The sequence below is a fragment of the Kogia breviceps genome, chromosome 15 (assembly GCF_026419965.1).
Source record: "Kogia breviceps isolate mKogBre1 chromosome 15, mKogBre1 haplotype 1, whole genome shotgun sequence".
Lineage (NCBI taxonomy): Eukaryota > Metazoa > Chordata > Mammalia > Artiodactyla > Physeteridae > Kogia > Kogia breviceps.
This window is the reverse complement of record NC_081324.1, coordinates 24,434,411-24,459,977: the sequence shown is the minus strand read 5'-3', so window position 1 is coordinate 24,459,977 and position 25,567 is coordinate 24,434,411. Positions and strand designations below refer to the sequence as shown.

Here is a 25,567-nt window from a genome sequence, read left to right as displayed (position 1 = left end):
TTTCCAGAATTTCATGGATATACTAAGAACAACCATAACAATACCTAAAGTTGTATCATGCTGAATTATTTAGGACTCTTTGGGTTGCAAGTGACAGAACCCCAACTCAAAATATATTTAAAGATAAAAAGGGTAACTGATTGGCTCATGAAATCAAAGGAAGACAAGCAGTCATGACACAGGAGGCAGGAAAAGCAAATGTTTTCATCCACATTTTCCACAAGAAGGAGGAGAGGGCTGGGTGAGATAACTGCCCAGTGGTATCCAAGTTTGGCAACAGAGCTGGGGCCCAGGTTGCCTAAAGGCTGTGTGGGTTTATTAGTCAAGACTCTTGGCTGTTACAGTGAGAAACCCAACTTGAAGGAAAAAGGAGGGATGGGTTTTATTAGCTTAGTGCACCAAAGGAAGGCCACATGCCAGCAACCTGGCCTCTGTAACCACACTACAGTGCAGGCGCAGACCCCTGTGTGCTGGATAAATGCTGTGGGCTCACACCCCAAAGGCTGCCACAGGCAAGATATTCATGTGCAGTAGACCCCACTAAACCCTGGCCAGAGAGCCTCAGTTAGGCTCCATTTCTGGAAGAATGTCCAGTTCTTGTGGAGCCAGCATCCAGCCTTTCAGAGTGGGTGGCGGCTAGGTTCACAGTCCAGGGTGTGAGTCGGGGGCAGGGGTGGAGGCAGTGGGTGATGTTGGTGGCTCAGAGGCAGCCTCTGAATCTCTGCCCCTTCTACCTTTATCTTTGTTTTTATATTGGGACTCCAGCTGAGGTATTGTTCTTAAAAGGGTCTCTGCTGATTAAAAAAAATAAATTAAAAGAAAAGGTAGAAAATCACGGACTTAAACATGGTTTAGCCTCCCGCCTGCCACCTTTCTTTCTGAAACAGGTCGGCTTCTCTGAATAGCTGTGCAGCCTTGAGATTCCAGGAATTTTAGAAACATTACCTGTTTGTTTCAGCTTGGACGTGACCCACACATCCTGCCCATGTGGAGCTTGGTAGGATAACTTCTTAGAAGCTATGAAAAAACATGACCCTAGCAAGAGGGAGGCTCCACGGTTGAGACAAACTCATTGTCAGAGGAGCTGTACTTGGTATTTTTATGGCCCCTTAAGTTGCCAAGTGCTATGTTTCCCTCATACTGTCGGCCCTCGGGATGTCTCCCCATGTCGAGCCGGAGACAGGGACCCGGGGAGTCCCAGCTGGCCTGGCCTGAGTCTGTCCTGCCTCTGTGGGGCTCCAGCTCCCTGGGTTCGCCCAGTGGGCACGGCAGAACCAACATCAAGTTCTTCTGAGTCACGGTTCATGGGACCCTCCACTCTGGGCCATCTGGAATTTTCTGGAGAGAAGGAAGCCGTTAGTTTTCATGTGTTTCAAAGCATCCTTGGGAGTGACAGGTAGGGCCAATACACAAGCTTGTGAAGAAGAGGAGAGGGGCTGTAGTTTCCAAGAGGCCAGGTGAAGAGTAGGTGTCCAGGAGAGATGGGGGCAGACGGGCGGGTCGCTGGAGAGGGTACAGCTGGGGCCACAGGGCTTACCTGTCAGGAGACTGGTTTGTGTGGGAAAAGGCAGCTAATGTGTAGAAAAGAACCAAGCTCCAGGTGTCCTGGCAGTGGAGTCTTGTGATCCTGTATTTATTTCTGGTTGGAGTCACCTTGAGCACAGCTTTCGATGCCCCGCTTGGAACCTCCCGCTGCTGCCTCACCTGGGCCAGGATCCGCAGCCTTCCCTTCCAGCGCCAGCATTTCCCCGCCGCATCACCTCCAACTGAAGGCCCGTCCAGGTCTACCACAGTCTGGGGGTCTTCACACAACTCTTGTATTTGTGTAACGCACTCTCCCTTGGCAAAGAGCTGGTGTGTGAGAGAGAGAATAGACCTGTGAGATAGGAGATAGTTAGGCCTGGATGATTTCTATCATACCCAGGTCCAAGGTCAGTGGTCAGAGGTCACAGGTCATGGGAATATCAGGAGAATCTCCCTTGAAATGAAAGCGGGCCTGGGGTTCCATGAAGCTGCTGGCCGTGGGACTGAGCTCTGTGGGGCACTTCTAAACCTCGTCCCGCAAGATTGAAGGGGAACCAGGCAGAGCAGTAGCCAGGGGCCCTGACCCCACCAACCTGGGGAGTGAAGGGCAGGGTAAGCTTGGTGTCACGAGCACCCCCCCCCCCAGAGAGAGGGGAGCGGAGGCCTGCCGAAGGGGCCATGGCCAGGGTCATTGCAGAGGTCACAGTGAGCACACACGGGCACGCGCTCTGCAGGGCAGACATGGGACGGCATCTGAACCAGCGCCCAGGGACACCAGCTCTCCATCCTCACGCCTGGTGGGCGACACCATGGACAGAAATGGGACCGTCCATCGGTGGCTCCAGCACAGGTCGGAGCTTGCGCAGAGCCACTTCCTCACTTGCTGGGACCCGGAGTCACGGCCCGGCACCATGGGGTCAGAGGTGGGGCAGGAGATGCCCTCTCATGCCCCCAGTGCTTCCACGTCCACATCTCTGCCCTGGTACTGCAGGCTGAGTGACATCACAGTTGGGAGTGTGAGCCTTGGGGGCGGCGGGTACAGGCTGCTGCCAGCTGGTTGGGTGGCCTGAGGAACTTCCTGGACCTTACTGAGCCTCTCCTTCCTCCTTGGTAAAAACAGGTTGCCAACACGGTGAAATTACCCGGTGAGCTCGTAACTTTCACAAATGCGACTCCATTTTGGCAAAGGAAATCCAGTTAGAAAAATGACCCTTTTTTAAAGCACAGATGGTTTTGCCTACTCTTCCACCTAAGTCTCCTGGCCCGGGAAGGTGGGGGGGGGGGAGCGGGGTGCTGCCATAACAATGTGCCAACTCGCTGTTGGCTTAGAACAAGAGCGATTTATTATCTCCTAGTTTTGGGTGCTGGAGCCACCATCAACTAGGGGGCTTAAAGCAACAGACATTTACAGTCTCACAGTTCTAAAGGCTAGAAGTCAGAAGTCAAGGTGTCAGCAGGGCCACGCTCCCTCTGGAGGCTCTAGGGAAGAATCCTTTCTTGCCTCTCCTAGCTTCTGGTGGCTGCCAGCAATCCTTGCTGTTCCTTGGCTTGAAGCTGCATCCCTGCAAACATTGCTTCTATGTTCACATAGCCTTCTTCCCTCTGTCTCTGTCCAAATTTCCTTCTTTTTATAAGGACACCAGTCACTGGATTTGGGACCACCCTAATTTTCTATGACCTCGTCTTGACTCCATCCTATCTGCAAAGATCCTGTTTCCAAATCAGGTCGCATTCACCTGTACCCAGGGTTAAGACTCCAACTGATCTTTTGGGGGCACGCAATTCTACCCACTGTAGGGGCGGAGACGCCGCACACGACACTGTGGTCAGGAGCCCCCGCCCTGGCCCTCGGAGCACCCGGTGCCCGTCTTCTCCTGTAGTGCCAGCGTGTCTCCACACAACCCACCTATGACCCTGGCGTGTGTTGGCCCGCGTTGGATGTTGTAACGTACCTTTTTCTCCTCCCTTGTGCTCCCGTCAACCCATTAGCACTCAGCTCAGGTACCACCCTGGCGAAGGCCTCCCTGACCCTTCTCCAAGCAAAGGTCCTTGTTCCTTCCTCAGGGCTGCCAGATGCATCTGTACAGCCCCTACCGTGACGCACGGCACGCATGAGCTTGCTCATTTGTGTTCCCCTGAGCTCCTGGGGCTGTGGGACTGGGTCTCTTCATTCAGCTCTTCCCATCTGATGCTCCTGGCACATAGTAGGCCTTGAGAGCTGCTTGGGTGAAGAAGAACCAGGGATGGACAGATGGGTGGATGGATGTCAAGTAACGGACAGCTCTCCCCTGACCACCGCCACAGCTGCTGCTCTCATCCTTTTGTCCAGCCTTGTTCTGCTCAATAGCATTTTTCTTCATTGGTCATATTAGCTATTTATTTGTTCGTCATCGCTCTCCTTTCACTGGAATGCGTGCTCTGTACAAACAAGCATTTGCCTATTGCTCTTCCACTACTGTATCTGCAGTGTCTAAAACGACAGTATTTATAGGATGGGTGGTTGGATGGGTGGTTGGATGGATGGATGGATGGGTGGATGGGGGAAAGGTGGATGGTTGGGCGGGTGGGGAAGTGTGGAGGGATTGTGGGGGGAGGGGAGCCTGTGGCTCAGTGGACATGCATCACTCTTATCACAGAGGCAGCTGGTCTCAGCGCCACCCGGCACACATGCTGCCTTGCTCAGCGTGCGTACGTTGCCCTCCCTCCCATGTCCTCACCCCCAGGCCCAAGATATGTTTGTTTGTAGCCGTCATCTCAGAGCAAGGCCCCTGGCACTGCCAGTCTGCGGTCAGCAGCTCTGCTGCAGCTGCCTTTAATCCCCCAGAAATACCTGCCGTCCCAGGTGGTGAGGTATTAGCTTCAGCCTGCCCTGGAGTGGGCGGATTTTACGTGACGGGTTTCAGCGACCAGAGCAGTGACGCACTGTCCATAGTGCCGCATCTTAGGCCCGTTCTGACCTCTGGGGCAGGAGAGAGAGAGACTGAGAGAGAGAGAGAGTGTGTGTGTGTGTGTGTGTTTCACGTGTCCTCTGTCCAAGCTAAACGCAGAAGGAGTGTTCTCTTCCCTCCCTCCCTGGAGAGGCTTGTTTTATATAATCTACTTGCCTCCCAGGCCCACTTAGTTATTGAAAGTGGTCAGAGGTTAGACAGAGGGGAGCTGCAGCCAGGTCTCAGAGCTAAAGGGAGAAGGGTCCCCATGCAGAGAGGCAGAGGAAGAGCAGGCAGGGCCTGGGTGGTCCAGGGTGATGCTACAGAGGCACACCTGACCCCGGCTGAGGAAACACACAAACCAGCTGGTAAACCAGGGGCTGGTGGGGCTCTTGTTTATTCGCGGGGAGGGGGGATGCTCATACCTCGACTGACGTCCAGATGGGGCTGTCTCAAAACATAGAACAGAAGAATTTATTGAGTAAAGAAATAGAGCAAAGACTATACTCTTTTTTTTTTTTTTTTTTTTTTTTAGTTCTGTGACATTTTATTTTATGTAGTATACGTACCATGAGATCCACCCTCTTAAAAATATTTGTTTTGTTTTGTTTTTTTATACTGTATACTCTTAAACGATCATTCTGACAAGCCTGATAAAGTTCCCATTCTCCACTCAAGAGGTACATCCTATCTAAAAAGCAGGGAGGGGTCTCTGGTCTAAAGCCAGAACCCCATCATCCCTGGCCGGGCCTGGAAATACCAACTCATGTGCCTCTCCAGACTCCACACTCCAGTCACTCTCGTCGTTGGATGCCCCTTGCCTACACATGCCACCCTCTCCAGCCCTTTCGTAGGAACCATGTTTTAGGGCAGCTGTTTTCTGTAGAGTAATTGAGTGAGAGGGGGGCACAGTTTTCACTGTGGCTGGATTTTTTTTTTTTTTCGAAACACTTGCTATTGCCTCTACCTGGAATATTTTTCCCACCTTTTAAAAACTGAGATATAATTTACATGCAATAAAATATATGAGTAAATGGTTTTTACTGTCTTTATGAGATTGTGCAACAATCGCCACTGTCCAATTCTAGAATATTTTCATTATACCCAGAAGAAACCTGGAGCCCATTGGCAGTCACTCCCCATTCTTTCTCTCCCCAGGCACTGGCAACCTCTCATCTACTTTCCGTCTCTGCAGATTTGCCATTTCTGGACATTTCATAAAAATGAAATCGAACCATATGTGGTCTTTGATAGATTCACCCATGCTGTAGCATGTATCAGAACTTCCTCTCTTTTTATAGCCATGTAATACTCCATTATATGGAGCTACCACATATTTATCCAAACATCAGTCATTGGACATTTGGGTTGTTTCCATTCTTGGCTATTATGAATACTACTGCTATGAACATTCATGGACAAGCCTCATCTCCCACCAATGGCTTTAAAGAACTTTTGCCAACCTAGGTCAGCAGCTAATCTGATGGCAGATCGTGGCTAAGCACAGGCTTTCTCCCTCTCTCTTCCTCTTCTGGCCTCATATTTGCCTCTCTTGATACCCAAATGCCCTTGTTTGGGGGGAAGTATGGGCAGCATCTCGAGTTGTGTGTGTCACATGGTACCACCACCAGCTTGAGTCTGAAGAACTAAGTGGCGAATTGAAGAGGGTCCTCCAGTAAAGCTTGTATAAATGCAGTGCACCCCATTTTATACAAGACCGTCTGAAAGTTCTACATAAGTGCCCCAGGGCAGGTGGCATTCACTCATGTGTTCACCATGGTGCCAGTAGGCTGGGGACCCACGTGATCTTGTGGGTGAGACCAGTCCTCTATAGCACTGGCCTGGGTTATTCCTGGGGAGGGAAGACCTTCGAGGTGCAAGGCTTTGTTCTGTCACCTTTGTTCAGCTGATTTCTGGCCTCCCACTGGGGTCTGCCAGCCTCAGGCCAAAGAGAACACAGGCAGAAGTCCTCCATCCTTCCCCAGCACACCACCTGGTCACCAGGCTCTCTGCTAATTCCCTCCCCCTTCCCTAACCTGAGCTTCCTACACCCTCCTCCCCTGCAAACCAACTCCACTGGACTCTCTCTGCCAAGACTGGGGGCCCAATGAGGGGAGGGGCCAGAGCAGCCTTGCTTGTCCTGGCACACTTGCCAACAATGGCAGTGACAACAACAGAGATACCTGCTGAGGTGTGCTGCATACCAGGCACTGTTCTACGTTCTTTACATGTTTATCAACTCAGTTAACCCTCACAGGGACCCCAGGAGGCTATTATTATCTCCATTTTACAGGTGTGGAAACTGAGGCACATAGAGGTTAGGTCACCTGCTCAAAGTCACATAGCCATCAAGAGGTAGAGCCAGGAGCTGACAGTTCACAGTGTGGTTGCAGATCCCAGGCTTTTAACTACGATGATATTTTATATATGTACATATATACGTAGTAATTTGGAGGCGATAGATGGACGGATACAGCGGTCAGAGCAGTGGCTTCATTAGAAGCTCTGAGGGGTCCCGCATGCCCCTGGGCCACACTGAGTCCTGGCAGAGAGCTAGGAGTCCGTGCCGAGGCTGGGTCACCAGGGCAGCTCCCCTCCGCTGCAGCCGTGTGGCCGGGAGGGGGCGGTGGGCAGGCCAGGATGCAGGTCGGAGCCCAGGACTCTGGGGCCCAGACAGGGGAGGCTGGCACCTTCTGAGCTCGTGGAAGGCCAAGTGTCCCGACAGCTCCCTCGGCCCGGGCCTCAGAGCTCAGCTCCCGATCCAGGCTCTGCTTCCTTCCATTGTCTCCATAGGGCACGCCCAGCGTGTTCCTGTGGTGACCTGAGGCCGGAGGGAGGGAAGGGGCCAGCCCGGAGCTGGGTGAGGGTGGGAGAGGGGAAATGAGAGGGGAAGACTTGCTGTTTTTCCTTGTTTGTGTTTTGTATTAAAGAAAGCAAATAATATCCTTTGAGAAAACCATTGAACAAAGCACATCCTAAGGCAGCAGAGGCCCATCGTGCGTGCCCGAGCCAGAATTCATTCATGCCTTCTTGGTCCGATTGGAACCATGAGGGAGAGACTGACGATATAAATAATATAAATAAAATAAAATAAAATTTGAAATGTGCCCTTCCCTCCCTGGACTCAATAGGAGTCTCAGACAAGCGTCTGAGAGGCCAAGGTCCCGTGTCCTCCTGAGCCTGTTGTCCTCCCCGTGCCTGCCCCAGGAAGCACCTCAAGACTGGCTGGGCTGCCCATGTCCAGGGCTGCTTAGCCCCGTGGTTGGGGGCTAAGCCCTGAGAAAGCAGCCCAGCAGGAGCCCAGATCCAGAGGGCTGCATGTGCCCTTGCCGTGGAGGGGGTCTGGGCTTCTGTCTCCCTATCTGTAAAGTGTGTGGGGGTCAGGTGCTAAATGGGCTCTCACTGTGCCCCCTCCAGCACACTGGGCCCTGTCACACCCTCTGACCGTGGGCACACCCAGGGCCTCGTGGGCGGCATGGGGGCCATGCTCAGGCTGTAGACTCTGCATCAGGACCCATACCCAGATGTCCCAGGCCCAAGCCAGGCCTCCAGGCCTAAGACCCTCAACCTCTCCCACCCCACCCCAGCCTGCCCATGATGGAATGGCAGTGCTTTCCCATGTCCCACCAGAACACACTTTTCTGGGGGGAGGGAAATGGTAAGAAGAGAGCTGGCCATCAGCCCAACTTCTGCAAATAATTCTGCCTGTGGCCCGGCATTTGTAAGATCGACCCTGCATTATGAATAGAGGGTCTCTCTCCGACCTTGATATAAATATATACATAGCTGTTCTCATGAGGACAATATGCAAAAGACCATCTTTAGGATTTTCCCCAGTTAAAAGTTTAAAAAAGCATTTAGCTATTTGCATGTTTCCTCTAAATATACCCCAGGAGTATAAGTAACAAAGATCTTGGGTAAAAATTGCATGAGGCATCCTGGACCAGGATGAGGAGACCTGGGTCCTGGCACATTCCCTCTGCATGAGGCTCAGGATTTGCAAGGAGGCTGCATCTCCTTGGTCCTCCCAACAGCTCAGAGAAGATATTAACATTCCCATTGTGTTAGGAAGCTTGATGTTCGAGGGCTAACTTGTCCTCCATCAGCCAGTGATTCCAGGATCTCATTCTCTTGTGAATTCTCTGCGGGACCTTGAACTGGCTCACCCACCTCTCTGGACCTGAGTGTGTTCTCATCTGTAATTTGAGTGACTGGATATGACAAATTCTAGGGACCCCTTTGTGTCCCCACTGTTCTTTGGTTCTATAATTCCAGCGTTATCACCTGGTGGGAAACTCATTAACTCTGGTGTTCTGCATTTTTCAGCCTGGATTTGGTGGTCAGACTCTAGCCTTTCCAAACTCTCGATTGCGTTTTGTCATAGGTGTTGTTGTAGTTAGTTCAGACCCAGAGGTTTTTGCCCTCTTTCAGAAGATTTACTGACAATCCTCTCTTCCTCCCCCAAACACACAGGGCTACCACCCGATGCCACATGAGGTGGAGATTGCACACACGAAGAAGCTGTTCCGGAGGAGGAGAAATGACCGAAGGTAGGAGACTCTCCGTCGCCAGCTTTGGGTTTTCTCTGCCTCTGCCGGCCCTTCTGGAGCTACAGTCCTGTCCTGTGTTTGGCTTTTCCTGGTCATCAGCCGATGCAGCGAGAGGCGACGTAGGCTCAGTGGGCTGGTGACCCGGGGCGGTGGTGGCTGCCCGCCTCTTGGTTGGCCCTGGGATTGGATCTATTCAGCAGTCCAGGGCAGGTTTGGCAGTTCAGGAAGAGAAAAGCTCTTTCCACTGACCGTGCAGCAACAGTAGCGGTCCTCAGGGGACCAGGACCTGCCGACGTGTGTTTTGAGACACAGCCTCCAGGAGGCTCTGGAGCTCACAGTTCCAGGACTGTCTTTCCTCTGCCCTGTCCTGGGAGCCGGCCCTGGCCCATGCTGGGTTCTGCTGTGACAGCGACACACAGATCAGCAACTGTATGTGCTGCTTCTCTCCAATGCCTGGGGGGTCGGGGCTCACTTAAACTAAAGCAGAAACCAGGATCTCCCCTGGCATCCAGCAGAGGGCTGGGTGACAGCAAGGGGCCAGAAAAAGTGCCTGGGGTGGCCCTGGATAGGAACAAACAGCTGAGGTTGGGTGTCTGGGAGGCTGAGCCTTTGTTTCCTTAAAGGCTGTCTGACAGGGTAAGGTCTTCAAGGTGTATTCCAAATGGAGGAGTCCAGGTGCAGAACAGTGTTTTAGTATATGGCCATTTGTGCAAAAGCAGGGTTAGAGTATTTGTTTGTTTGTTTGTTTGTTAGAATGTGCATAAATGATTTCTGGATGGAAATGAGAGAGGGAGCAGGGAGGAAAAGAAAGAGGGAAGTGAGGAAGGAAGGGAAGGAGGGACGGAGGAAGGAAGGCTTCTGCTTGAAGAATTAAAATGAGGTTCTCCTCTACAGGGAATTTCTTCTTAGCTAAAGGTGATGGCTTGTGGTTTTACCTTTAATGAACAGAGCATGTTCTCAGAGAGCCAAAAAAAAAACCCAGTCAACATGCTTCCTCAGAATACCGGAGACACCTCTTCTTGTGCAGCTTCCTGGAGACTAGGGCTGCCCAGGGTCCCTGATCCCTCCCTCCACACACGGGCCCTGAATGAGGCGTGTTGGGTAGTGGCCGCAACTCAGGGTGGATGGAGGACCAGGCCCCCGGAATGTCATCAGCTGGTGGATTTAGTGGAACCCAAACAGCCCCAGAGGACAGTGAGTGTACAGCCATTTGGGAGGAAGGCAGTCCGGGCTTAGAAACCACCAGGCACTTTATGTAGTTGCATCAAAAGGGGAAACTGAGCAGGGAGAGTCGGACCAAGCCTATTCCTGGCCTGACCAGAGTGTAGTCATTGCACTGTGTGCTCTGCCTTCTTGCTGTGCAGCTTCACAGAGGCTAATTCCTGATTGCTGGGTTCCCCGCAGAGAGAAGAAGTAGGGACCGCCCCCTAAAGAAGGCACGGGGTTCACAGGGGACTGGGGAGGTGTCAGGAAGAGCAGAGGCTCGCTGTCGCTCCTCCCCTGCCCTGTGGTCCCCAGAGTGTGTGCGGAGGTACGGGGAGTCCCCGAGCTTCCGTAGGAGAAGTCACCCTGTGGGCCCAGGCAAGCGCAGGCTGCTCTCAGCGTCCAGATCAGCCGCGCCTCTGCTTGTGGGCCAGGTCGCCTCACTCAGCAGGAGCCCCTGGACAGTGCAGGTCTCCGGAAAGCAGCGGCGTGACCCAGGAATGTAGGAAAAGGAGCGTGACATGCAGGCACCGGGAAGCCGGCCTTTCGCTGAGCCTCGCTTGTGTTAACAAATGCCCAGTTAGGTCAGCACACCTCGCAAAGGATGTGGACCCGGGACCGGGTCCAAAGCAAGGCAATAAAGATGATTAAAGGGATGGAAAGTATGTCCTGTGAGGAGAGGCTAACGGGCCAGGGCCAGGGAAGAGGAGGCTGCAGGGAAAGGACGTTCATGCCAGTAAACTCTTGAAAGATTTATACAGAGTGCTGAGGAGCGGCCGCCCACCTTCCCTGGGACCCGAACTGCAGGAAATCGGCTGAAGTGAAAGGAGAGAGTGTTCCTCTGGACCAAAGACGGACTCAAGCAGCAAACATCTTGACCGTCAGGGGCTCGGACTCTGATATTCAACGTGGCAGACGCACGTTGAGCCTGTGCTGTGTGCCGGTCGGGGCCCCACCTTTACTCACAATCTGGAATATGGTGCAGGGCAACACTCAGCCGTCACAGAGTCCCCAGGCAATGGGGACTTTCAGGAGAAGAGTAGGCAGCCGGACACTTTAAGGACCTCTTTGTCTGAAAGCAGGCAGCCAGCACCAGGGGCCTCCCGAGTCCTCCTTGGTGGAGCGTGTGATTCTGGCATTTGAGGAACGGCTACGGAATATGATCCGGTCGACCCTAACCTTCCAGCTGATGATAGATAGTCACGGCCTTGCTGAGCCCCAAACCTTTATATTTGACCTTGATAGTTAACACTTTTGTACAGCAGGTTAACCTTCCTAGTAGTATGGCTTGCGTTCCCTGGTGGCAGAGGCAGAGGTGACCAGAATCAGATGTGGTGGCCAAGGGCACAGCCAGCATCTGTCTGTGTCACGCCTCTGACCTCTCCCCCTCTGCTGCAAGGGAGAAAAGGTTCTGTTCCCCCCCCCCCTTTTTTTTTTTTTTTTTGCGGTACACGGGCCTCTCACCGCTGTGGCCTCTCCCGTTGCGGAGCACAGGCTCTGGACGTGCAGGCTTAGCGGCCATGGCTCACGGGCCCAGCCGCTCCGCGGCATGTGGGATCTTCCCGGACCGGGGCACGAACCCGTGTCCCCTGCCTCGGCAGGCGGACTCCCAACCACTGCGCCACCAGGGAAGCCCCTGTTTCCCCCTTTAACAGATGGAATAGCTGAGGCCAGGGACACTAGCCCACATTGTTCAGCTAAGTAGCAGAGCTGAACTTGCCCCTGCTGACTGCAGCTCTCAGCCTTTTTGACTCCACAGCTTCAGGTGGACCTTTGACCTAGAAAGAGCCAAGAGCAGGGAGCTGGTGGGTGCATAATTAGGAGGGTGGCTGCATGTGTCACATGAAGGGAGGTGGCCCGCTCCATCCCCCTGGTGTCTGTGAGGCTCTCCTGGAAGGCCTGCAGGGGTCTGTGGCCTTCTGTCTGACTGCAGAGGACCTGGTGTCCGATAGCTGCAAACTCTGGGCAGCTCGGCAGGCTGCTAAACCTGGCGGTCTGTACTACCCCACAGCCTGCAGCGGGAATTTCTAAACTGGGCTCTAGAGCCCTAGTCTTGACAGAAGTCTAGATTATATCCTAGTTCCCGGTGGCCTCTTGAGGTCTTGAGTGTGCCCTTACTGCTTTTATTCTCTGATTTCTGAGGCATATGCTGTGGAATTAGATGCCGGATGTGAATGCCACATTTCCTACTCATTAACTCCGTGATTCTGGCAAATTGCTCTATACCTTGAAAACTTTATTTCCTCTTCTGTAAAATGGGTTCATTAATTGGGAGGCTTAACCAAGCTCATCCTTGTAAGGCACCGGGAAATGGTCTTAGCCCCAGCTAAGATCACAGGGGGATCCGAGGTGCTCAGAAAACACTGTAAGGTGACAGTGGAGTGCAGATGTCTGCGGTGGCAGGGTGCACGGATGGGGCTATTGTCCCAAATCCCCATGAGTGCCGGGTTTGCTTGAGCCCAGGCAACTTTCCTTGCATCGCCTCCAGGGGCAGGGCACCCAGGGTCAATTGTTGCTTCTCAGGGATCAACTTTTAAAGCTTTGCTCGCGCTGTCGGGGCCGGCAGGGAAGGAGGGCCCCTCTAGAGCAGCCATCTGAAGACTCGGCTCCCACATTCTGTGCGCTGCTTCGAGGGCCTCTGTGTCTCAAACTGAGATGTGGGTGTCTTTTCCTCATTTTGCAAAAAAAAAAAAAAAAGGTTAAGCTCATGAACAGTTCAAAAGTTTTCTCCTTTAAAATGGTCTCCAAACATGGACAACTGGTAACCACTTGTTTATTTTGTGAAACTAATCGAGGATGTTTGCTGATTTCAGACAAAATTATGCATTTCATGATATGAATGTACTAAATGAGTATTTCATGCATTCCTGGAAGAGCAACATGCCTCCGGTTGCTGTGTCCCCACCCAAGCCGGAGACCTGCGGACTGGAAGGGGGTCCGCTGAGGTTCGTCTTCTACCCTGAGCTCCTTACCCTCAGGATGCAGGGCAGAGGGGCAAACTCTGGAGGGCTGAGTCCCGGCCATACCGCTGACCCACTGCCTGTGTGGACCTGGAGTGAGGTCTCACCTCTGGGGGGATGCAGGGATTTTCTCTACTCCCTCCACCCCTGCTCCATGTGAAGAGATGGACATCTGAGGCCATGAATGAAGGTCATGGTCTGTGTTCCCTGGGAAGCAGAATCTGGGATGGAGATTATTGGGCAGGACACTTACTAAGGAGTGCCCTTGGTGGGGTCACGGGAAGGGAGGGGAGCAGGACTGGGTAGAGGGAGGAGGTGAGCTGCAGCACAGTCTGGGTGGGGAGTTCTGACTCTACGGGAAGTTCTGAAGTTGGGGTGACTCTTGAGTTGTCCCAAGATGGAGAGAAGGGGCAGGTCTTTGTAACCCTAGGTCTGCTCTTGTCATCAGATGGGGAGCGCCTTGATCTTGAGCCGGCAGCTCTCCGCCCCAGACAACTTCTGCTGGGCTGACCGCGGAGGGCTGCTGCCACAGCGCATCCAGCAGCCAGGGGCGAGTGTGTCATTTCTGAGCAGGGCCCTGGGTGGCACATCACGGCAGACAACACAGTGAAGCACTCTTTAACTCTCCAGCTAGGATTGATGGGGCAGTGCTCTGTGCTACATTCCATGCTGCAGAGAAACCAGAGAAGTACCAGGCGTGGTCCCTGCTCTCAAGGGCCTGAGGTAGAGCTTGCACAACTGGCCTCAGAAGCCACCAGAACGTGGTTCACGACTATGTAGCATCCATGTGTTCCCACAAGGAGGTTCAAAGAAAGGAGCCAGCGAGAGTGGTTACAGAATGCTTCCTGAGGAGGTGGGCATTGAATTAGCCATGAGTCACGAGAGGGATTTGGAAGGGAGATGGGAGGACATTAGGGTGAGACTATGAAAGCCTCAGTGAAACAGATGTGGGAACCAAGGATTCCCACCGCCCCGGCCCCGGATGTCGCTCCCACAAAACTCCCTAGAAACAGAGCCGGATGGGTGGAGCTCACTGCTGCCACTACCCGCAACTGAACTAAAGAGAAGGGAAAAGCCGGAGCTCCCGGCTCCTGATGGGGCCCAGCCCAGACGTTAGAAGTCCCCGTAGACCCCGCAGGCTCCAGAGCTGGCCTCCTAACAGTGAGAGTGGGGCAGCTAATGGAAGCATTAGGGGTCGATCGCACGATGCCCGTGCGGCTGGGGAGACAGGATAGCCATTCACCAAATTAATTTGTTTCATTAAGTGAGGTCTCAGAACGGTTAATTTACTCCATGTGCAAAGCAGATCTGAAAAGAAGGAAAGAATGGCTCAGTCATCGCCAGCTAGTATCAGATGGCTCTGCTGGGCGAGAGGCAGGAGAGCAAGCTGTCCCCACATCTGAGTGCCACCCCCTCCCTGGGTCCCCAGATGGTGCAGTCGGGCCACAGCCTGGACGCTGCAGGGTGAGCAGAGCCCCCAGCAGCTCTTGCTGCCTCTGTCCTATGATCGACCATGACAGTGGCTTGCTGTCCTCTAACCGTAGAACCAATTTACAATCTTATTTCTCTATCTCCTCCTCTGCCACCATGTGCCCAAACCCTCCCTGGGTGCCAGGCTCTTTCCCTGGGGACAACGTTAGAGTCAGCCATCAGATTTGATTTTGTAAGCTTTCTGTGACATCATCTAGGTCACTGATAAAAATGAACAGGGCATCTGGAATTAATGGTGATGGGTATGCAATTTTGGGAAGATACTAAAATCACTGGATTTTGTGATTTAAAAGGGTAGATTTTGTGGTAAGTGAATTATATCTCAATTTTGTGTGTGTGTGTGGTATGCGGGCCTCTCACTGTTGTGGCCTCTCCCGTTGCGGAGCACAGGCTCCGGACGCACAGGCTCAGCGGCCATGGCTCACGGGCCCAGCCGGTCCACGGCATGTGGGATCCTCCCGGACCGGGGCACGAACCCGCGTCCCCTGCATCGGCAGGCAGATTCTCAACCACTGCGCCGCCAGAGAAGCCCTCAATTTTTTTAAAAGTTTTGTTTTAATGGATAAGGCAGGTCCCAGGATGGAGTGATGGGGCAAGCCTCTGTCAACACTCCTTAATCTTGGTGTTTGCAGGGTTCCCCAAGTGTATCAGGAGAGTAACCCTTTCAAGGATGTAGATTTGGTCCGGCCCTGACTTGGTCTTTGTGACTGTGTGCTAGCTATTAGTGGTTACAACTTTTTTTTTTCCAGATCATTGGCTTGGCAGTCTCCTTAAGAGAGATGATATCTATATTTTTCTGATTTTAAAAAATTGGAACTGTATACACATAGCTGCAGTCTCTAGCACTTTGTTCCTCAGAAGTGGTCAGGGGCTATTTATGACCTCACGTGCAAAGCTGTCTTTTTCTGGACCATATTGTTCCATCCCTTGGGCAAGAAGATGAGCACTCAGAGTGCCTGTCTCTCTCCCCGGATTTCCTCCGAGGGCCTCGGCAACGTACAGAGGATGCTTTAGCGGGGTCTACCTTTCCTGGTCCAACACATGTTCTCTGACAGGAGGCAGACCTTTCTCTCAGCGGCCCTCTTAATATTACATCATCCTCCCCACCTGCAGACTCATACTTGTCTCTTCTTTCTCACTCGAAACACAAAAACTTAATTTTAGAATTGTCATGAATGCCTGTTGAATGCACTCCTGAGAGCTCTACCCCACCCTTTGATGGCCATCACTGGCCACAGGAGACCCCTCATTCCCTTCTAGAATTCACCTTACCCTCCTCCTCTTCACGCTACGCTCATGTCATGGCCAGGGACCCTGGGGGATGGCAGTGCCACGTTAAAATCTTGTCTCTAAGTCACAGTTGCTTTCTGGAACTTTCCATGCCCTTTAGCATGGCACCTCACACCACTCCTGCAGTCATGTTCTCCTTCAGCAACAAAGATGACTAAGCCCCAGACCTTGCCCACCAGGAACTGATCAGAAATTCATCTAGTTCAGAGTCCAGATCCATCCATCCATCCGCTCATTCACAGGAGTCGTTAAGGTAGCCCTTTGGGAGGTACAGTCAATCCTCATTACCCGTGGATTCTATATTTGCAGATTTGCCTCTCGTTAAAATGACTTGTTACGTGTGATTTAGTCAGTGCTTTCACAGTCATCCATGGACGCTCCCAGGGCGGTGAAACACTCGGGTCACCTGACACACATGTTCCCAGCTGAGGTTGAACCAGGAGACCTCTGCCTTCTTGCTCCAGTTCTCGTATTGTAAAGTAGTGTCTTTCCGTGATCTATTTAGTGCCATGTTTCTTGCGTTGATGTGCTTTCCATGGGTGAATTTGCAGTTTGAAATGTCCCCTAAGCATAGCACCGAAGTGCTGTCTATGTTCCAAAGTACAGGGAGGCTGTGAAGTGCCTTATGGAGAACATACGTGTTAGATGAGCTTCGTGCTGGCCAGAGTGATGGTGCTGTTGGCGGTGAGCTCGATGTTAATGAATCTACAACATACATTAAATAAGGTGTCCTTAAACCAAAACACACATAAAGAGAGGTTATCTTTGATCAACTGGAGAAAATGTGACCGGAGGCTCGCAGGAACCTAACCCTGTCTTTCTTCTGGGAGCAGTGATTCAGTGTGCAGTGTATTTATGCAGTTATATAGGGCATCACTGCTGTGAATAATGGAAATGGACTGTGCTTGCCCTTTTAAACAGGGGGAGAGATGCCGAAGATAAAGGACTATGTTGTGAGTGATGGGGTTTTAGGCGGAGTAGTTTATCTTGTCCAAGGGGCAGTAGCAGAGATGGGAGGAAGGAGCGGGAGACACTTCCTCCACGGTTGTCGCCTGTCTCGGGTCACACTGAGGGGACCGCTGCTTCATCTGCCCTATCCTGGGATGACACCATCCCCAAGCCCTCCAGACGGCTCAGCCCCGAAGTGACCATTATTGTCATCCTGTCATCAGGAGCCCAGGGAACAGTGAGACAGATTATACTCCCATCGCTTGCGGTTTGTCTTTATATCGCAGCAAGGAAATTGCCCTCATTAAGGCCCTGCTAAAGATAGATAAGAAAATGGGACAGGCAAACCCCTACCTGGCAGGCAGCCCTGTCAGATTCTAAGCAAAATGAGTCAGATAGGAATTATTTTTAGGCTCCTTCTCCTCCTCCCCCACACCCACCCCCAAGCTCTCTTGGAAGGAAGAGCAGCTCATTTCTTGAAGCCAGATGTCCAGGTCTGTGTTTGATTGACATTGAAGGGCCTTGGTATGCCTAGAGAAGACCCTGGCCTTTGTACGAGCCGTGACGGCCAGATCGTCCTTTGGACAATGCCCGCCTCACCTGGCGCTCATGGGCAGAACAGGCTGCTGAGAGCGCCCTGAAGGCTGGCCGACGACTTACCCTTTCCTGCCCCTCTTTCCTGGCACGTGCTCTGTGCTCAGAACCTGCTCTCAGCATCACACTTCATGGGAAAGTAAACCAGTCCCTGGGGTCCCTCTCCCGGGAAAGGACCAGCAAGTCCACGGGCCCAGGGCCCACATCTGTGCATGGCCATCTTGTGCCTTTTGGCAGAGCTCCTGGTGCCGGGCCAGCCTGCCCTCCCAGTCTGTGCCCACTGCTGGGAAGCTGAGAGTTGCTCCTTGCTTGCTGTCTGCTCCTCTTTTCGGCTATTGGGGTTCATCCAGACCCCTTAAGCCCTAGACAGCAAAGGAGGGAGACCTGGGGGCAAGGAAGCTGACAGAAGAGGAGGCAAGCGTGTGTGCCTAGCGGCTTGGAGAGCAGGAGGGGTGCTAACTAGGAAAGTGTCCGTAGAGAGATAAATGCCATCTCGACCGGGTCTGTGCCTGGGTCAGGAAGTAGAATGGACGCCAGGAACCAGCCACCTGAGTTGGTTTAATTATGCTTCCTCAGATGTCTTAGTCTCTCTTTCGGAAATGCTGGCCATTTGGACATTTGGGCTGGCTCACAAATGTTATCCCCTACCCTCTCTGCCCTGCTAGAGCATATGGACACAGGCAACTCCGAGGGCCCCAAGTGACCGGGCCTCTGGTGCCAAGTCTGTACAGCCTTTTCCGGGGGCAGCCAGCCTTTGCCAGGGTACCGGGGCCCAGGCCAGGCTCACCTGGGTTCCGGACCAGTTCATCCCTCCCCAGCCAGGGGATCTTGGGGGTGATAAGGACCCTTGCCAAGCTCATTCTTCTTATTGCCCCCAAGGACACTGACATGCCCCCTGCAGGGATGCCAGTAGGTGAGGGGTGATGGCAGGTACAGGAGAGGGCCCAGCCCCAAGCCCAGCTCTAAGTACAGAAGCATGGGTCCCCTCCTTCCTGACGTTTGCTCCTGGGACCCCTCCATCTCGGGCTGTGTGCAGGGAAAGAAAGAAGACTGGGCCAGCAGTTTTGGAGTCTGGGTTTCCATCCTTGTTGTGGCCCAAGGCAATTCCCTTACACTTTTGGAGCTAATACTTTCAAATGTACTGGGGTGAGTGCGGGGTTAAATTTGCCAGAGAACCCTCCCCAGGAATATTCCATTCCTTAGCCGTGGGCTGGAAAGACAGACAGAGACATTCCAGAGGCCAGTTGGAGCTTTCAGTGCAAATAACTAGCTCCCCTGTACCTTCATCCCAGCCCATTCACCCTCTCCAGAAAGTTCCAGAAAGCTGGGCCATGTCTGCTGCTCCTGTGTACATCTTTGGGGACCACTCTGGTTCTAGGTCTGTACCGTGGGCTGGGTACCCAACCATGCCTGGCTGAGCCTCCGTACTCCCAGCATTCTGGCTACCCGCATGGGACCACCTTACCCGTAGGGTGGGCTGTGCGTACCGTTGGTTCTAGGCCCTTTTTGATAGGCCCATGGGCAAGCCTGGCTTACCCTGAGTCCTGCCCAGAAATGACTCAGCGATTTAACAAGCACTTCTAGAATGCCCACCGTGTTCGGGACACACTGAGCCCTTTGCAAATATCAGCTTGTACAATCTTCCCAGCAACCCTAGGAAGGAGATACTGTTTTTATTTCCATTTTACAGATGAGGAAAGTAACTTGCACAGAGAAGGGGGGTAACTCCCCCAAAGTCGCAGAGCTGGGAAGCAGCTGAGCCAGGCTGCAAACTCAAGCAACCTGGCTCAGAGCCTGGGCCCCTAACCAGTTCTCTGCTGGAAAACTCTCTGTCCACTCTTCGGCATGCTCGGCCTCCCTCTTCTGGGGCCCTCGCCAATTCCTACCTACACCCCCAAGTAAGCCCCTGATTAACTCTGTGCTAGGGGCGATAAAGGCAGCATGGGGGCCTCCATTTTCAAAAGCACTGAGGAAGGGGCTAGTGCCTCATTCATAGGAATGAACAAATGGTGAGATTTCAGACAAGACCCACCCTCTGCCCCTGAACCAGGTTAGACACACCCGTCGATCCCTTCCCTGGTCCCGATGATTCATGTGTGGACATATTTAGGAAGTTCCTATAATAGCGCAGAGATTTCCCAGGTTGTAGGGGCCCCACTTGGTGAAGGGCCGGAGGAAGGGTGCTGTGAGTTCCAGAACAGTGGGCAGCTCTCGGGAGGGCAGTCTGGAGGGGGAGAGCTTCCTCCAGCTGCCATCCCCCAAGTCCCAGGAGGACCGCCCAGGCCACAAGGGTGCCCTTCTCTCCCCAAGGCTCCCCGGCAGGGACGGGAGCACAGCTTTTAAAAATACCAAGGAGCCTTCCTGCCTGGGTCAGCATTTACCCTGAGCTCCGAGAGTTATTTCTGAGTCTTCCCAGTAATTTAATTTTAGCCAGTTATTCCAATGTGTGTGTTTTTGGGGAAAGCCAGGGTGGCCTCTATTATGGTTTGGAGTATTTTGGGGAGGCCCTGGTTTCCAGAAGGGATGCAGGGACTCAATTAGGCAAGACATCAGAGAACAGAATTAAAATAACTCAAGGAGACAGGCCTGCGGGTCCCCGGAGGTGACGCCTCTGCTTAGCCCCCCTGGAGGAAATTAAGACCAAGGGGTCCCCTGCGGGCCCAGTGAGCACCTCTGAGGTGGCAGCTTGTGTCACCGTCTCCAGCTCTCCCAGCACCTGCAGGCATCTCAGGGCCTTTCAAAATGCAGAATGGATGGAGCTGCTGGGTCTTTCCAAGTTGGCCTGGACAGACAGCCCGAGCAACAAGAGCAGACAAGCCCACATCTGTGGCAAGTTCTGGAGCTCCAGCTGGTAGGTAGACAGACAAATTCACCAGCAATGTATGGGGGGCTTAAAACTTAACAGGCACCAGCCCATTAACATTGCAAGGTTTTCGGAGGGATTATCCTGGAGGAATTACTAAACAGAGGTCAAATAGACCTTCGGACCCCCCTACCCGCGCCAGCCATACCTGACCACCCCCCACCCTCTGCCCTCCCCTCCCGCCAAGACAGGCCTGCCTCACCCCCGGCCTGCCCGCTGCCCCTCTCCCGCCTCCTCCTGTCTCACCGTCCTTGCTCACTGCACTCCCCGACCCCAGTCTGCTCTCGGTTCCCTGAACAGGCCAACCTCAGCTGTCTGCACCTGACTGGCCCCCTCTGCCCGGGCCCTTCCTCACCCGACTCTTGCCTCGCTGGCTCCCTCTCACCGCTCTCCCCTGTCACTATCCAAGCTCTTTTTCCGTCCTCCCTTGATCCTCTTCCCTGACCTTCCCCATGGCTGCTAGGATGCATCAGGCCCGGCATGGACTGAAAGAGCTCTCCCTGCCTGGCTCACCTGGAGCAGGTGCAGCAGCTGAGGGATTCCGGGATGGGGCGGGGGATGGGGCGGGAGCGTGCAGGACGCTCGCTGGTGCGTGGGAGGGCGAGCTGTCTCCTGAGTGAGTCGCCTCTCTCCGTGGTGATCGCCAGCCAGCGTTATACCGCAGCGAACCCCTCCCTCGGGAATACGCTGCCCTTCGGTTGCCTTCAGACTCCTCTCTTCAGCTCAAGGGGAGGATTCTGTGGACAAAGGATCCAATTTCAGGCTTTCCGTTTGTGGGGATTGACACTGAACTTGGGAAAGATGTGTAGACCCAAAGATGAGAAATGTTCTTCGGAAGAAAAATATACTCTGTGGGGCTGCATGCATGTTTGGCCCAGCGTCCCGAGTGGCCACAGCAGACTGGCTCGGTGTGTCAGAGAACAGATGGTCGCCCTGAGCGGGAAACCTGGTGCCTCTGAACCGTGAGCCGCAGCCGTGGCTCAGACAGGCTGGGCAGGGACCAGGATGGGACAGACAGAGGACAGGTTTCTGACTTTGCCCCAACGATCAGAAGGTCGGCACGCCCTGGGTCAGGAGTGGGGTTCGAAGCGGATCACTAGGGCCTCTCTAGGCGGGGCCCGCAAGGGCCAGCTCCCTCCCAGGGAGCCATCCAATTTTTGTCTTGGGCATCCTTTCCCGGCCGAAGCTCTCTCTATGCCCACAGCTGGGGGAAACCGTCTATGCCTCCTCACCCACCCCACCCCCACTACTCTCAAGCTGCTCCTCATGTACCTGCATTTACCACTCTTGCCTCCCGTCTTGTGAACTGGGGTGTCTGGAGTCAATCCGGCCTTAATGGGTAACCCAGGGCAGGTCACTTTGCGTTTTCACCAGAGCCTTCAGCGATGACCCAGAGTTAAGAGAGTGACCTCGTGCTAAGAGCTTGGGGCACGGTGAAAAGCCAGGAGGTGTAGAGAGTAGGTAGGGAGGGTACGTGGGTTGTATTTTTTGAGGGTGGGACTTTTAGCTCCTAGAAGCCTAGAACTATCCCACTTTAAGCAAACATCCTTTTTGCCTCTGTGTTCATTTTCTGGAAGTCACATAGCATGAACTGTAGAGCCCAGGTTCCAGCCAAATGTATAGGTGGCCCCTTGGGTGTGCTGACTTGTCTAGACTTGGTTTGGATCTCATGTGGAGCCTCCAAGGCATGACTTCATCTCTCTGAGACATGCTTCTCATCTACAAAGTGGGGCATCTGCCTTCTAAGACTGTTTTGCTGTTGAAATGCAGTGATGCTCTGAACACAGGTAAAATGTCAAAGGCTCTCGAACATGAGGACTTACTGCCTGTCTGTGTGTGTGGAATACACTCATCTGTGTTTATAGCTGTGTGTGTGTGAGACTGTTGTAGGGACTCTGCCAGTTATCACTCCCAGTGATGGTTTGCTGGAAATGGAGCTTGGCCTGCACACTTGTATTGGTTATCTATTGCTGTGTAACAAATTACTCCAAAACTTAGAGCTTCAAGCAGCAAATATTTTCTACCTCACACAGGTTCCAAGGGTCAGGAACCCAGGAGCGGTTTAACTGGGTGCTTCTGGCTCACGGTCTGTCTTGAGATTGCGGGTCAAGCCTGTAGGCAGGGATTGTGATCATCTGAAGACTTGATTCAGATGGGACTGGAAGATCCACTTCCAAACTCGCTGACGTGGTTGTTGGCAGGCCTTAGTTCCTCCCTGGCTGTTGGCCGGAGGCTTCATTTCCTTGCAATGTGGGCCTCTCTGTAGGGTGCTCATGATAGAATGAGTGGAGAGAGAGAGAAAGAAGCTGTCATGTCTTTTGTAACCTCATCTCAGAAGTGACATACCTTTCCTTCCGCTCTTCTATTGGTCCCATAGACTAACCCTTAGATGGTGTCAGAAGGGACTACGCAGGGTGTGAATGCCACCGGGTGGGGACCATTGGGGGCCATCTTTATCTGATTCTAGTTTCTTCCTGGGGCATTGCTTTTATTTTTTCCCTCCCATTTTAAATGATCTAGTAAAATGCAACAATAGGTTTGGATGCACTGAGGTTTTTGCTGTTTTCCCTTTTCTGGTTCCACTTCATATCTTTCCGAAAATGCCTTCCTTATCCTGTCCTCCCCTCTACACTCATATCCTACCTCCCCGTGGCTCCTCTCTACAGTGGAGCATGAATGAATTAGAACCTCTCTCCCTGGGGAAGGTTTTAGACCAGAAGATGCTCTTTTCTGAGCTTTGGGACCTACCTGTCCTCCACGGGTCCAGCACGTAGTTTCAGGCAAAGGGAACTTTTCAAGATACACACAGTCACACATACTCTCTCTTTCTCTCTCTTACTCTCACATACTTATTTTCCCTTAAACTCTCTAATCTCAATGATTATAAAAGATTGGGCTTTAATTGAAAGCATATTGAAATACTTGAATCTCTCAGACACTGACAGGGAAGGCTTCCTTGGGTAGGAGAGAAGAGAACACCAATGTTAGCAATACAAATAAAGGTGTCTCACGCAGCCTTTCTCATAGCATCCCTGCAGCAGGCCCGGGGAGCAGATAAGTACAAATGTCCCCATTATAAGAGTAATGTAGGTGAGACTAGGGCCACATGATTTGCTCAAGACCTTGCAAAACTGAAGCTGGTCCCAGACCTCAGAATATTCAGACACTTTGCCACGGGGTCGTGGAACATCGGCCCTAAGTAGGGGGACATGCGCTTCTTTTCCACCCATTCCAGAATAAATGGTGATCTGGGGTTGTCCGCCTGTCTGGGTGCGGGTGGTCCGGCCTGGGAGAGCAGTCCAGGTGTTGCGGGGGTTCAGGATAGTGGAGAGAGGAGCAACGTCCCTCGGAGCTGAGAATGTCGTGGCGGGAGTGAAGACCGGTAGTGAGGGAGCACACGGTGGTGATGGCAGAAGAGGACCGACCCTCTTCCAGATCTTCCTTCCAATCCGCCCACAGGCTCTTCCCCCTCCGCTCTGAAGGCATCACGAGAAACACTTCCAGGAGGCTCTGGCTCCAGATGGAGTCATTGGAATGGAGTGATAATATGCCCCTTTTGTCTGCAGTTGTGCTGGCCAACGCAGGACCCAGCGTGGCTATTTAAGTTGAAGTGAAGTAAAGCTAGAATTCCGCTCTTCAGTTGCACTGGCCACATTTCAAGTGCTCTACAGCACCGTGTAGCTTCAACGACAATGATGGTTAGCTACGACATGATGGTTACCACACTGGACAGTGCACACACAGAACATCTCTATCCTCACAGAAAGTTCTGTAATGTAGCCCTGCCCTACAGAAACTCCCGGGCCGCAGAGAGCCAGGCATGGGGCAGGGTGTGGGGAGGAGGGGTGGGGAGCAGACTGGAGGGGAAGCATCTGAGGGTCTGGACAGGGGGAGGAAGGCCTGAGAACAGAAGGAAGAAGCTGAGAAGGAGAAGTGGTCCTTGAGCAGCGCATCCGCCACCCCTCCGTCGGGCTCAGGAAGTGTTTGCGCCTCCTTCAGCCGGGTCTGGGAGTGAGGGCCAGTGCCCGCCCTGCTGGGGACATCACCGAGAGGTGAGAGCGGAGCCCTCGCTGTGGACAATCCAGGGCACACCCTTGGGCACAGGGAGTGACACCAGGAGACAGGAGAGCGCAGAGTTGCCCCCCCACCCTCCCCACCATTGGTTCCTTTATCAACAGTCCTCACCCTCTACAGGTGACCCCATTAACCCTCTCATTCCCAGAGAACTCCACGCACAAACCATGCCTCCAGCAGCGTCTTCCCAGGCTCTCTCAGGGCAACCTGGTAAGGGCTTGATTCGCTTTGGGAAGCGAGGGTTGCAAAGATTTCAAACCAAATCTTATATGGAAACTAAATATATACACCAATCAAAGCAGACCTCTTTCGTTTTGATCAGGTTGGGTCTAGAAACCCACCTGTCCTCACCACCGCTGTCCCTTTGTCCTCACTAGCGTAAAGCAGTTACTGAAGCTGCTCCGTATGGAGTGTGCCCTGTGCTTCCAGCCTGTCTGGGTCAGGGGGGCTGCAGACTTCTCTCATAAAAGACCAGAGAAAAAAGCATTTAGGCCTCAAGGGCCATGTGGTCTCTGTCACATCTACTCCACCCTGATTCCACATTGTAGGGCAAAAGCAGCCACCGACCAAACCACATGCAAACGAACGAGAGGGGCTGTGTTTCAACAAAACTTTATTCACAAAAACAAGTGGAGGCTGGATTCGGCCCATAGGCCATAGTTTGCAAATCCCTGATCTAGATTATCACAAGAACACCAAAAGGAAGGAAATGTCGGTTTGCACCTTACACTGAGGAGACCGAGGTGCAGTCATGTGGAGTCACCTCCCCGCCTCTGCCCTCACGGGCCTCTTGGGGCAGATTCAGGCTGCACAACCGGAGCTGAGATCCCCTGTCCCTCCATCCTGCCTGGGAGGGAGTGCCTACCCAGGGTCGCCCCGGGACGGACGTAACAGGAAAGCCAGAGGAGAGGCCCTGTGGGGTACCAGGCTGTTCTACCCCATCCCCCGCCCCAGCATGCTCTGGTTCTTGAAGACAGTACTGCATTTCTCAGAGAAGCAGGTCTTAGGGCTGGTGTGCTGCTGGCCGGGTGCTTGAGCTCCGGTCTGCTAAGCCTCATATGCCCTGTTGGACAAAAGTCCCTGGGGATGCATTTTGATGTGGAGGCTGCAGAAGGCCTTGCTGAAGGCTGCTGTGGGAGACCC

General features: G+C 53.1%; 1 protein-coding gene across 21 annotated transcripts in view; it reads left to right on the top strand.

The window, feature by feature from the left end:
• The window catches only part of CTIF (cap binding complex dependent translation initiation factor), a 308,749-nt gene that overhangs the window by 153,631 nt on the left and 129,551 nt on the right, over positions 1-25,567 (top strand). For all 21 annotated transcript variants that reach the window (XM_059040961.2, XM_059040967.2, XM_059040968.2 and 18 more), the window contains one exon: positions 8,925-9,001. In XM_059040961.2, the coding sequence (XP_058896944.1) occupies positions 8,925-9,001 (77 nt within the window). The remainder of the gene's footprint in view (positions 1-8,924; positions 9,002-25,567) is intronic.